Here is a 13,601-nt window from a genome sequence, read left to right as displayed (position 1 = left end):
GACTGGATTCAAAAAGCTTTAAAACCAAATTAAAGCATCGTTTGTTAAGTGAGTTTGAATTTGATAAAAAGGCAAAAAATACAGAATATTTACTTATTTATGTATGAATCATGGTCAGAGCTAATTTAATATCAAATTAGCATTATCAGTTAGCAGTTTAGTGAGTTTAAACTGAAAAAAAACAAACAGTTTTATAGTTGTGCTCCAATGCAACAACTTCAAATAATTGTTCATCTAATTGTTGTAAGAAAGGAAAAAGGCTTTCAACCTGCTACTACTAGAGAAAAAAAAAAGAGTACTGTTTTAGAGTCAAATCAATGATATGAATAACTTTGCCAGCATTAGTGCTGTATTTTATCCATGTATCCATTCATACCTGTAGTTTCTGCAGGTTGCTCCTGATGGTCACTGTGCTGACTTGCAGCAGTCGAAGGTAATTCCTCTCAGACTGCACCAGCTCCTCGATGGCCATCAGCTGTCTCTGGGCTGCCCTCTCTTTAGCCGCCGCTTCCTCCTCCTCGGTCTTCTTTTTAGCCTCTTTTAACTCCTCCGCCGACCTCTCCTCTGAAGAACCGTCCTCTGAGGAAAGTCTCTCGTTTGAGTCCACAGTGGAAGTGTTTTCATCTACAAGTTCTGAGTCTTCGGCCGGTGCGTCCACAATCACAGAAACTCCCGCATCCTCGTCCGGGTTGAACGTCTCTTCTCCAGACTGATCTTCCTCTGCGGATCCATCCTTCTTCTCCTGGAGCTTTTCTTTCATCTGATCTTTCTTGGTGACCTTCTCTACAGCTCCGATGGGAGACAGAGCAGCAGAGGATGCTGGTTTATGAAGAGCCAGCGTGAAGGAGGAAGGCTGAGGCCTCCTGGGCACCTCCATGATGGAGACCACTGTCAAAGAGCAACACTGTTAGTGTGTGAATACATCAAATTTTACATGTTTGCACTTAAAGATAATATTTCATCATGATAAACAGGTTCTAGGCTTTATTTCTAATCATAATGAAGTATCTCTCCTGCATGATTTAAGTTTAGAAAGACTGGAGAACAAGAAACATTTACTTAAACTATCAATCAAACCTACATTTACTGACATTTCCAACAGCCCATGTAGCTATCTCAATTTTCCTATCGTTTTCAGCCTTTAAAATGACACCGCAGACCTCTTCTTGATGTTATCACGGTGTTACTGTTCCTATGCCAACAAGATAGTTGCTAAGCCACAAACTTCAATAAGCTGATTCTTATTTTTCAGAAGCTGAAATATGATCAACAAAACAACTTATTCTGTAAGACTAAAGGCAGGAAATAGTTGATTTCCTTTTACTGTTCTTCCTTTTTTAGAGTGTAATTAAATCACTTAATTGTGATGACGTATCGGCTGTAATGAGCAGCACTGACATGAAGCACAGCAGGGTGAAATATCTGAAGACATTTGGAGCGGTACATTAGTTCAGACAAAACTATAATTAGAAAACATAGTTGACTTGTTACTCTGCATGTGTGTTCACTGTCATGACAATTAATTTGCACAATGTGAACCACAATTACAGTTTTATAGTTATTTTCACAGTTACATACAGTCTATATTAATGTTACTTTCCGTTATTTTATTGAAATACAAGTTAAAAAAACCACAAATACAGAAATCTTTCACATGCAAAACCTAAAACTGTGCTATGGAATTTTATGTACTGATAATACACGAGTCAAGTTTTATTTATATAGCGCTAAATCATGACTGAAGTTATCTCAGGATGCTTCTAACATAGAGCAGGTTTAGACCTGCAGATGGTCTAGACCTGGATGAATTCAGATGTAGCCGTTGCGTGAGTGTGCGCCCCCCCGTCTCTATCTCTCCTGAGTTACTCACTGCTGTGTTATTCAAAACAGAGGAAGAGACAGATCAACACATTTATCACTGACTAGGCTGCATCTGTCTCTCTGTTCTGTGTGTCCTTGGGAAAATTACAGTTTGTAGGAGCGGTTTGAAACATGTTAAATGAGTTGAGGACAAGCTGTTGGAGAAATTCAGTAACTGTTTCAGTCTGTAAGTAACTGTTTACAAGTGAAAAACTAACATGTCTGTAGTATGAAGAGAAATTACATGTTCTACCTTCTATATACAGAACACAAAAGTGAGGAAAGAAAAGTTTTTCTAAACATCTGGTTTCTGATAAGTCTTCCGCATGAAAAATTCCTGGAATTGCACGGCAGAAAACAGTCCTGCATTTGATTTCAGGTTTATTACTTGGAAGTAAAGTTCAAAAACATGACGGAAATGACCGCTTATTCTAAAAAGAGGCAGAAAAACAAGAGAAACCACCTTTTGTTACCTGTGTTAATATGGCCCGAGCTGTGTGATGACAGGGCTTTTGTGTATAGTTACATGCAGGAGGTGAGAGGAGACGTATTGTCATGGATCCTCTGAGCTGGAACACCACGTGTGAAACTCACCAGGAGGCTGGCAAGCTGCTTACAGAGCGACTAACGCCGCTACCGCTGTGACAATTAGCCATTACATGGTTGGGCTGAACAGCCCTTCTGTGGCTTTAAAGAGAAGACTCTAATGACAGTTTTATTTTTGAGTCAGTGATTAAATTATAACCTCTCCGTAAGAAATGACTCATGACAACACTTAAAGGATCAGCAGCTTCTACACGTCATAGTCCTAGAAAGTACAACTAGCACGCTTTTTGCCCCGTTACACTACTGAAATCTCACTATTATCTGCATCCTGACACACGACTGCACATAAAAAAGGTTTACTTTGTGATAGTAGTGCGATGTTTACTTTTCTTTCACTGTTTGCGCTCACTTAACACTTGTGAAAGTCAGACTTATGTCACTACAGATGAAGTGATCTTGCATCAATGTCACAAGAACAAATACTTGTGCATTTACTGTAGTTGTGAAGTAAATGTGATTTTACTTCAAGGCAGATGATTAAATGATTCAATATAAGTTCTCGTACACAGCTGTGCAGTTGTTAAGTGTTATTGTTTCTCTGCCTGTTTGTGATTATGTAATGGTTGTCTCTAGAGGCTCTAGTTATGTAACTAGAGCTGAAATAATGAGTCAATTAATAGATAAGTAATTTCATGAAATTTATCAACAATAAATCAGAAAATCAATTAATTGTTTGTGATTTATCAGGCAGGAGATATTTCCTGTTCTTCTCAAATGTAAAGATCTGCTGCTTCCGTTTGAAGATAAATATAAATTAAATATCTTTCGGTCGATGAAAACAAGTCATGTGAAGACGTCATCCTGAGTTCTGGGAAACGGTGAAGGACTTATTACACATTAATTACAGATTAATGGATGATGAAGATAATCATTGGCTGCAGCCCTATATCGATAAAGAATAAACACTGATTAAACTTTGACTATTGAATAAAAGCTAATAAGAACAAGACTTAAAATAACTGTTGCAACTTTATATGAGATGAATATAAATAAAGATACATTTTTGAACATCTTGAAGACGAATGTGTCAAGATGTATTTAAAATGTTTGTATCCTTGTATTAACTTTATATTGATACATTACAATTTGTTTTACTCGTACTTTTAGTTTTATTTTAAACATTTTAAATTGTGTTTGCAACTTAAACTATTTTTAGATTTTTTCTTCTTTATTTTTATTACTTGCATTCAACCGCTTCCGTGTTAAAGAGGTTTTATTGTGATTTTTGTCATTTTCATCCTTTCTTAATCCTCCTCTCACAGATTTATCTTTTCCCTCCTCCGAAAGGTTCAGAGGTTTAGCAACATATGGTGACCCAGAGTTTGGGATAACTGAGATTTACGACACCGAAAAAAAGGGAGTAAACTGAGGTTTTAGCTCTTTATAAACCACATAATTGTATTCTAAAAGTTAAATCAAACAAACACACACCTAGACGGATTAATCTAAAGACACGTAAGCTTTTTTTACATCCCAAAACAAATGTGTCAAGAGCTTCAGGGTGAGACATCTGCTGCCCACAAACCAACACCAAAACTAAAGCAAACTCTCCACGAACCTGACAATAACAACATGTGAGTGTGAGACTGACAGAGTATCATTAAAAAAAAAACATTTACATGAGATCAAGCTGCTATCATTACCTTGTGCAGAATCCCTGATTCAGCTGCGGTGCACCTCGATCTGCCTTGTTGTGCTCTGTCCCAACTGAAGCAGAAATCTGCTGCAGAGGAGACGCTGCTGCATGGAAAACACACACACACACACACACACACACACACACACACACTCCGGTGTAACTTTCTCCAGTGACTCACACACAGCAGGCTGCTGCTGGGCCTCATGTGGCAGGAGTGTGTGAGTGTATATATTCACGAGTGTGTGTATGAGTGTGTGAGGGAAGAAGGGGGGATGGGAGTGGAAAGGAGGGTGGGCCGGCGGTTTGTAGAGGAAAAAGGGGGGGGGGGGGGGGGGGGGGAAGAGAGGCCGGCCCCACACACACACACACACACACACACTCATGCTGCTGAATAAGCTGATTGACTGCAGCAGCTGGTGGGAAGAGGAAGTGGCACTCACCCAGGCAGGAGCCGATTGGCTGAAAAGTCTTCACAGTGGGATGAAGGACCAATCGGACGACACCTTGGGAGGCTTCATGGAACACTTAACGGACCAATGAAGACACGACATTGAAGTGATTGAAGTTTTCCTCTCACAGGAAACAAAAGCACTGCGGGACGTCCCATCCTCTTCCAATTGCCAAAGGGATTGTCTGGATTTTCTGCTGGAAGGTAACAACAAAGACTTAAAGCTCATTTCAACCGGAAATAAAAGATTTATGCCAGTTGTGTGTAAAGTTTATTTCAAACTGTTAAAGGAAGTGTGTACACACTGAGCACCAACAAGTTAGTGCAAAGGTATTCAAATGAAAGTTAAAGAGGACTGTCCACAGCATAGATAACAACATAAAGTGAATGCATTTACTTTCATTCAATATTAAAGGGTGAGTTCACTCAAATATCTCCTAAAAGTATCCGACCATGCAAATAGATCTGATTTTTATGGTGTTATTTTGAGACATGTGTCCAAAAACAACAAAAGAGACATTTCCTTTGTGGTGCTAAAAGCATTAAAAACATCACTAGACTAACCCTAACCCTAACTACAGCTGTACTAAAGCACAGCAGTGTTTTAAGCTAAATGCTAACATCAGCATGCTAACATGCCTCCAATGACTGCAATGAATGCAAACATGTTCATTTTTATCATGTTAAGAATCTTAGTTTTGCTATTCAGCAAAGTGCAGGTGAGGCTGATGGGAATGTTATTAATTTTGCAGATATTTGGTCAAAAAGCAAAATATTGGACAAATTAGGTTTTTTTTTTTTAAATTTTGACCTGATGATGGCGCTACATGGAAAGCTAAGGGATCACCAAAGTTATACTATTTCATCCTGAGAGGGGATCATGGATGTCTGTATGCAATGCCATGTCAGTCTGTCCAATATTTATTGAAATATTACACTTAAAAACCAAAATGTCAACCTCAGGGTGATGCTAGAGGAAAAGTCACATAATCACAGAAGTCATCAGGATTCATGCTCTATGAACCATGGACATCTGCACATAATTTAATGCCAACCCATCTGTTAGATGTTGAGATATTTCTTTCCTCTGGGCACCGTGAATATTACCATGAGAATTTCACGACAGCAGGCCGACATCTCCAACCAGCTGCTAGCGTGACTATAAACACACTAGTGGATATCAAAAAACTAAACGATGGCTTGATGCCACCGAGGGTTCATCATTTTTTCTGAGTATCTCCTTTCTGTGTACACTTATCAAACACAGCTTCTCTTTTGTAAGATACTATATAAACAAAGATTACTTTAATAATTTACTTTAATAATTTGATATTATCACATACAAAAAGCAGAGAGACTTATTGGTTTAAAAGGTGTAAGGCTGATATTTCTGGCTTGCTCCTATTTGATTGTTGAATATCATCATGGTAGCACTACAGAATATCCACTGACAAGTTGGAAAGCAGGTCCATAGAAAGTTTAATCTTCAAGAGACAGTAAAAGGATCTTATTGTTTCATTCAGCTTCGGTGGTTTCCTCTGGTATGGCCCCATCATACCATCACAAGATCAACCTGTCATCTCTCACAATAAACCTTCCCTCAAAGCAGGAAATCTGTTGTTTGATATCGTTCAGACAGGAAATGCTGCTGCAAATCCAAGAACAGGTTTGAGGTTTTAATGTTGACAGAACAGACAGGATGCCATCATCATCATCATCATCGTCGTCATGTCTTTCAGTTTTACCGTTGTCATCTTCCTTTAGGCTTTAGATGTTTTATTACTAGAAGAGCTGGTTAGTGTCAAAACTGGACGAGCAAACTCTCCATCAATCCAGGATAACAACTGACAAAACAATGTTGATTCAAACCACAACATCTCTAATCCAGGGTCTGGATGTCACTGAGGACCTGCACGATTCTGACAGATATAATTCAGAGTATTTTCACTATTGATTCATCTGTCGATCTTCTCAATGAATCGATTTTCCTATACAGTTTTCTTTACCGTCAGACCATAGACTGAATATGGATAAATATGGATGTAACCACCGTGACGTCACCTACTGGTTTCTGAAGAGTGGTTTTGAAGCTAAAGGTCACCATCGCCATCTTGGCATCTTGGTTAGACTGCACCTAACTCCCGGCTAATCCAAAACGGGCAAAGAGGTGGAGCTGAGGCGGGCCGAATGAAGCCTGGTTGCTGAAACACGCCAACTAGCAGCTAGCACCCTGTCACTCAAAGCGGCAATGTTTTATGCACATAATTATGCACAACTTCACGGCTTAATAAAAATGAAACGCATTCACCTTCCGTACAGTTGTCATGAAAGGGAAAATTAGTTATAGAGACCAAAACCATTTTTTGTACCAGGCTGTAAACATGTTTATTTCTACTGTTAAGTTGGGTATTTTAACATGGGGGTCTATGGGGATTGACTCACTTTTGGAACCTCAAGTGGCCATTCGATGAACTGCAGTTTTTGGCACTTCCGCATTGGCTTAATTTTTCAGTCCCATAGGTTGCCGCTTGCTTCAGACGATTCAACAGAACATTTGTTCACCATTTCTGTCTTTAAAATAATGGTAAATGGTAATAAAACAGAAAAAAAAAACACAGACTCAAATGGCCATCTCAGCATGTGCCTATAAACCCTGAGAACATGACGTGAGCACAAACCCGACCCGAGACAATGAAGTACTTCATTGCAGTCAGACATGGTGAGTGTGGAATGAGGGAGGCAGGAAGGTAGCGGCTAATCTGGGTTCATCAGATTGGTATGACAGTGAGGAATGCTGCAGGACGGGATTCTTTTACCAGCTGACTTGTGTTGATCATGATGACAGCTTAGGGTGTGTTGTTGCACGAAAGTAAGGTTTCTGCAACGTGGCATTAAACTTCAGGCATTTATCCAACACTCACATGGGAAACATATGGGACAGCAAAGATCAAAACATCTTCTGGAGAACCAAAACCTTTATTTCCAAGAAGAAAAACATTCCTAGAAAGCAGTCAGAGAGGCAAACCACTGTCCAGACAGCAAGAAACCTCTGAATGCTTTATGCTTTTTGTGATTGACAATGGAGGACAAAGTTTAATTTCTATCTGTATGCGGATATAAATTAAAGGATAGGTTCACAATTTTTCAGGTGTGTTTTAAAACAACAATCAGGTGTCCATGTGAACAGTGAAAGAGGTTTTCCTCACTGTAATCATTCCTCCTGTTCATCCTGGCTGTTAAAAGACCCCATTTAAATGTGCTTTCAATGTAAGTATTGAAGTCCATATAGTTATTTTGAGCAAAAAATACATTTAAAGGTTTGTCTGAAGCTTATATGAGGCTTCAGCGAGTGGATATCTGCCACATTTACAGTCTTTTTAGCATCAAATTCCCTCTTTGTGTTTCCCTGTCGAGCTGCGGTGGAACTATAGTAACAAAAACCGATTGTAACGTTGAAAGATACCTACTTGATTGACTAATTTGGACGGCTGAATTGCCACGATTCCTGTGTCTCCCTACCTGTTACGATTCCCCAGTCGCTCTCTCTCTCCCTGTGTGTGTGTGAGTGAAGGTTTATTCCAGAAAGCAGGTTTAACAAGCTCTGAGCTTAACCCTGAACTCTGAGTTGATGAACCGTGACATGAAAAACTCTTGAGTTTTTAGTTCCAGAGCAGCTGATCAGAGTCGGTTCAATCAGCTCTGAGTTATGTTCACTCTGAGTTAAGCGTGTGTGTGATGAATGAAAAAAGTCAAATCATTAACGGAGCTCTGATATTACAATTCACCATGGCAACAAGTAAATGAAAGACAGAGCCTCCGTTTTAATCCGATGGAGGTAAAGATATTAATGCTTTAATGTTTAGACGTCTACTTGGATTTTTGACGGTTTTTCAGTGACTTTATTTGAACTATTTCAACAATGCAATGAAAACTATGCTAGGAATGTTGCATAAATGCAACCAATCAGATCATGAGTGATAAAGATCATTATTCATTGATCTTATCTGTCTAAACATTACACATTATGTGCAATAAACATTTCAGTGCAGGAACTGTTTTAACAATCTCTGGTCAATGTCCACAGACGTCAGTGTTATAAAAAACATCCGCTCGCAAAAAGGAGGGCATGCACAGATTTTACTCTGAGCTGAGGATGAATTCACGCTGTATAATATTTGGATGTGAGGGCAGAACTGACTGACTACCACATATAGTCAAATATAGTCCTTGAGTAACAAACTAATAACCAGGATGTTGATTCTGACATACAGTAAACCTTTGCAAATGAATGCACTTCAATAAGCGCTTTGATACAGACTGAATGAATGAGGAAATGAAACAGCATATCTGGTTCTGTACAAGGGAGGAGACAGAGAGAAACTCAGGGTTTGTTGGAGAAAACCTGCCAGCAGGTTTGCTTCACAGAGTCAGTTACCATGGTAACCGACCCTGAGTTTTACCTCTTTTTCTGGAAGTGAAAACACAGAGTTTCCCTCATCTCAGGGTTAACTAACTCAGAGTTTTCACTAAACCTGATTACTGGGATATACTCCAGGTCTGCTGAAGTCAGAGCAGAGCATCACCAGCTACAACCCGTCCCATAATCAAGACCTCTACTTATACTCAGCCTTGCCAGATCGTAGCCTCTGCACCATCCCGTCTGCTCTGGCTCCAGTCCCTGTCTCGTCTCGTCAGCCCTCCTTCCCTGCCCTGGATCCCCATTCCACAGATCCTGCTCCCGACCTGCTTACCTCTGTCCCAACCTCCTTTTGCCGCAGCCTAGTTCCAAGCTACCAACCTGAGCTTCCCCTGGCCTGCATCCCATCCTCCCCCCTCCTTGTAATAAATACTTTGTCCTACCGTGTCTCCTCACCTCTGTGTGCCTGCATTCGGGTTCTCCTGCACCGCCCCCCATGTAACATGAAGCTTCATATTAGCTTCAGATAATCTTTTAAATACATTTATGCAAGGAAGGAAGCTTGTGGATTTTTTGCCCCCACCACTTTATGCATTATGGAGGGTTCTTCTAATAGCCAGTATGAACAGGAGGAATGATTATAACAGGAAAAAACTATTTCAACTACTGTTTTAAGACAGACTTGGAAAAACTGTGAACCTGTCCTTTAAGAATGCCCTATCATTGTAGGTCAAGAAATAATCATTGAATCTGTCAACATGTTTCTGAAATATCCTGCTCACTACAGACGGACAAACAGCACCAGAAACACTGGTGTCCTTGGTGGAGGTAATAAGAAAAGGATGATGAGAAGCAACACAAGGGTTCCTTGTTGTTAGACGGACAGATTTCGTTAATGTCTGTTAGTTGTGGTCTACGTTTGTCAAGCCAGTGCTGGCACTTGAGAGCAAAACACTGATTCAAAGTTTTTTAAAAAGATCTTGGAAGTTTTGATTCATGATTTTGTGTCCGTGGAACACATGCAAACAAATATCATCTGTAATTTAGACAAGATGGCAAGATGGGTGCATTTTCCCATAAATGATTTGTACAGATCTTGTTCAAGCGTCACATGTCAAGTGGTTCTTGGAAGGAAAGTTTGTGAGTGAGAAGACAGTAGGTGACTGATGTTATGACTGGAGCGGGAAGGTGACTCCAGAAATAGAAACTAAAGGTGGAGTCATAGGTGGGTGGAGTGATGACTTTGCTCGAAGGCTAAATGTAGAACTATGTTTCTTGTAATTGCAGGGTTGGACCAGTTTCTGACTCTGTGTGTCGAGTCTTCACATAGAGGAAGCTTGACTTTGTTGGTATGCTATTACATGGTATCAAGCATGTTCATAATTGTTGTAATCTACCACAGACCGATTCAAATTACAGCTGCTACAGAACATGCTCTTCTTTAAAACTGGAGTCATGACGTAAATAACTCATCATTTGCTGAACTTGAAGTTGCAAGCCTGCTGTCAACCCGTGCTGACGTGCCGTTGCTGCGGTGACAAACGGCTGAGAAAAGGTGACAAAGCTTAAAATGAGAACAGTGACGATCGCATCCTGTCTGCTCCGTCAGCATTAAACATCTTCCCCTCTCAGGTTGCTGCAGCGTTAGTCAGAGCAAGAGAGGAATTATTTTAGGATGACTGTGAGTGACAGAGGATTAAGGGTGTCATCGCGACTTCACTTTGTTTTCTTTGGTCTGAACAATAGTGAGGAAAGTTCACGCTGCCTCATTTGACTTGTTCCACACTTCATGTCATGGACTCAAAAGCTGCCTGTTTACTGGACAGAAGTTTGGTACACTGACTTGAATGAAGACATAATGACAAGTTATCAGACAGTTCTGTATCCATAATGTACAGGTTAGATGCATTATACAGCTAAAAGCGGTGCATTGGTGCACTTTTGGTCTGTTTTTCATGACTTCTATTTAAAGGAAATGTATTTCAGACTGTTACTAACTTTGTGGCAACAGTTTGGGGAAGTCTCTTTCCTGTTTCAACTTGACAATGCATCTGTATACAGAGGTCAATAACTGTTATTCCACTTTTGTGTGTGAGAACTTGACTGGCCTGCACAGAGCCCTGACCTCTACCACATACAATACCTCTGTGGTGAACCAGTAAGCCGGCCACATCTTTCTCCCACTAAGGGAGAAACTGAAAGTAAGAAGGTATGGCTACATCCACCAAGATTCCTACAGTGATGATAAACTGATCATAAATGATAATATTACCTGTATGCGTTAGGTTTCTTCTCTCAGTGTAGTTCCACTCAGGACATCTGTTGCAGCAGGAGGAGGAAACATCGTGGCAAGCTCGGCTTCCTAATCACCGGAGAAGTGAAATAAACCAACTCAGACAGACTAAACAACATTTTTCACAAGTATACAGTGTGTTTATCTCTGTCCGCTTCAAACAACCACCGACTATCCCTCAGGAATCTTTACAGGCGGCTTTCCTGTCTGTCCCATTTTACATCTGACAAGAAAATGGTTTAAGGACAGTCACCATAGTTGCCTCATACATTATACATGACTAGAGCTGCAACTGACGTTTATGTTCCTTATCCGTTAATCTGTTGATTATTTTCTCAAGTAATCAAATAGTTGTTTCCTTTATAAAATGTCAGGAAGTGATGAAACACGTTTATCACCGTCTCCTAAAGCTCAAAATGCAACCTTAAATATCCTGTTTTGTCTTGTTAGTCCACAACCCAAAAATACTCCGTTTTCTTTCATAGATGACCGGAAAACATTCACATTTAAGAAGCTTAAAAATCTTAAAAAGATGACAAAACAACGAACTGATTATCAAAATCAGACGATCGACTAATCAACTAATCATTGCGTCTCTACTGGAGTTACCTGTTAAAGGTTAACATTTGCAAATTATTTAAAAATATGTTCACGTCAAAGTATAATCACCAATTAATATTACATAATCAAGATTGTATGTGAGAAATTTTTGTGAAATATGTGCTAAATAATATTAGCTCCAAGCGCAACAGGTGGACATATTAAAGGAATGCCATTTAACCCTCAAGCTACTGATGTAATTAAAATATATAATTCTCCAAAAATCTTCTAATTATCCACCATAAAATAGATGATTAGTTTGTAACAGTCTCTGCTGTAATTAACACTTTACCTGACAGCATAATATCATCTTCTGGGGATAATTAGCTATAAAAATGTCACCAGCCAAAACAGCATCTGCCTCATTATGAATGAGAGGAGATAGAGACAGACACAAACACTGATTTTTAAAATGTATTTAAGCATTTTCTTCACTTAAAGCTCCATCAGTCGGCAGAAATGACCGCTGAGGGTTTTTAACAGAGTCTCGTTAGCAAACTGCCGCAGAGCGGGATAAACAAAAAGCCCAAACCCTCGTTTGGTTTAAGGTTGGGGAATAATGCGTCTGTCTGCTGTCGTGTGTTTGGATAAAGACACACAGAATGACAGAGAAATGTAATGAAATGTTTACCTCGCCGTTACCGTCCTCTCATCGCGCATTAAATCCCGCTGAGATGTCTTAAGTGGGCTCTGTGTTTCTGATGCTGAACTCTCGTTCACCTGTTGTCAGTCAGCAGCCTGTAAATCTCGCGACAACAACAAACCACCATGACATCCGGTCTCTACCGTACAAAATAAAAGCTTTAATAAAGCAACAACGTCCGTTTTGTTTTCAGAGTAAAATCCGACTGAAAGGTATATTATGTAGACTCATACAAAAGTAATCCCTCTCTATCATCACTTATGACCCACACCCACTAGAAATGTGTGGCTGTATGTATCTGCAGAGACTTGCCCTCTGCCTGTATTTTCTTATTTTCTTATTATTTTGCTGTGTTTGGGCGCTTCTGGGTGTCAACCTTTGGGCAGTGGGTGTGTAGCTCCCAGTCAATAACAGCACACAGGGGTCAGGATTCACGTAGTGACCAGGTTACAATACTGTCTCCGTCTTTCTCCTCTGCTCTGCTCTGTGTCTCTGTGTCATGGATGTATACAGAGCTGCAAGTCTGTGTGTCTACTTGACCGAGAGCAGAGTTGAGCTACACACATGCAGAGCAGAGAGGCCACAGCAGACAGGATGAAGCTCCGCATTCACACAATATCCGGCAATGCGGCACCCACCTGCAGGGTTGTGTGGAGGTGTGAACGTGTTTATTTGTGCTTCAGAACGTCACCACCATGAAACAATCAGAAAATAACGTTTTATTTCTCTGATCCACGGCTTTGCTCTCACTTGAGAGGGGGGGCCAACTGACAAATCCTGCATAGTATAACTTTAACAAAACACCTGTAGAAAAAAAAGATTAATATGAACATGAAGCTAGTCATTTGTATATAATATGATAAGACTGGAACTATGAAGTAAGTTTTCAGAGGTATATAATATAACATATGTACAGATGAACATGTAAAGCACTTTGTAACTTCTTTAAAAGTGCTATTAAGTGCTATTATTATTAATAATATACATATATAGATACATATAGATATAGATAGATAGATAGATAGATAGATAGATAGATAGATAGATAGATAGATAGAATTTTTCAATGTGGTTTTGGGGGCTTTTGTAAGTTAT

At 39.7% G+C, this 13,601-nt stretch overlaps 1 protein-coding gene across 3 annotated transcripts in view; it reads right to left on the bottom strand.

Annotated features, from left to right (window-relative positions):
- arhgef37 (Rho guanine nucleotide exchange factor (GEF) 37) overlaps nt 1-12,598 on the bottom strand; it is a 31,896-nt gene extending 19,298 nt beyond the window's left edge. The window contains exons 1-5 of one of the 3 annotated variants that reach the window (XM_042419170.1): nt 12,495-12,598; nt 11,243-11,332; nt 4,546-4,750; nt 4,110-4,206; nt 377-888 (exon numbers count right to left, since the gene is read on the bottom strand). In XM_042419170.1, coding sequence (XP_042275104.1) covers nt 377-877 — 501 coding nt within the window. In that variant the 5' untranslated portion in view covers nt 878-888; nt 4,110-4,206; nt 4,546-4,750; nt 11,243-11,332; nt 12,495-12,598. The remainder of the gene's footprint in view (nt 1-376; nt 889-4,109; nt 4,207-4,545; nt 4,751-11,242; nt 11,333-12,494) is intronic. The other 2 variants (XM_042419172.1, XM_042419171.1) reach the window with 2 other exon arrangements.
- Between the last annotated feature and the right edge of the window lie 1,003 nt (nt 12,599-13,601).

This window comes from Thunnus maccoyii, chromosome 8, assembly GCF_910596095.1.
Source record: "Thunnus maccoyii chromosome 8, fThuMac1.1, whole genome shotgun sequence".
NCBI classification, from domain to species: Eukaryota; Metazoa; Chordata; class Actinopteri; order Scombriformes; family Scombridae; genus Thunnus; species Thunnus maccoyii.
Note: the sequence above shows the minus strand (reverse complement) of the source record. Positions and strands in the feature narration are given on the sequence as shown.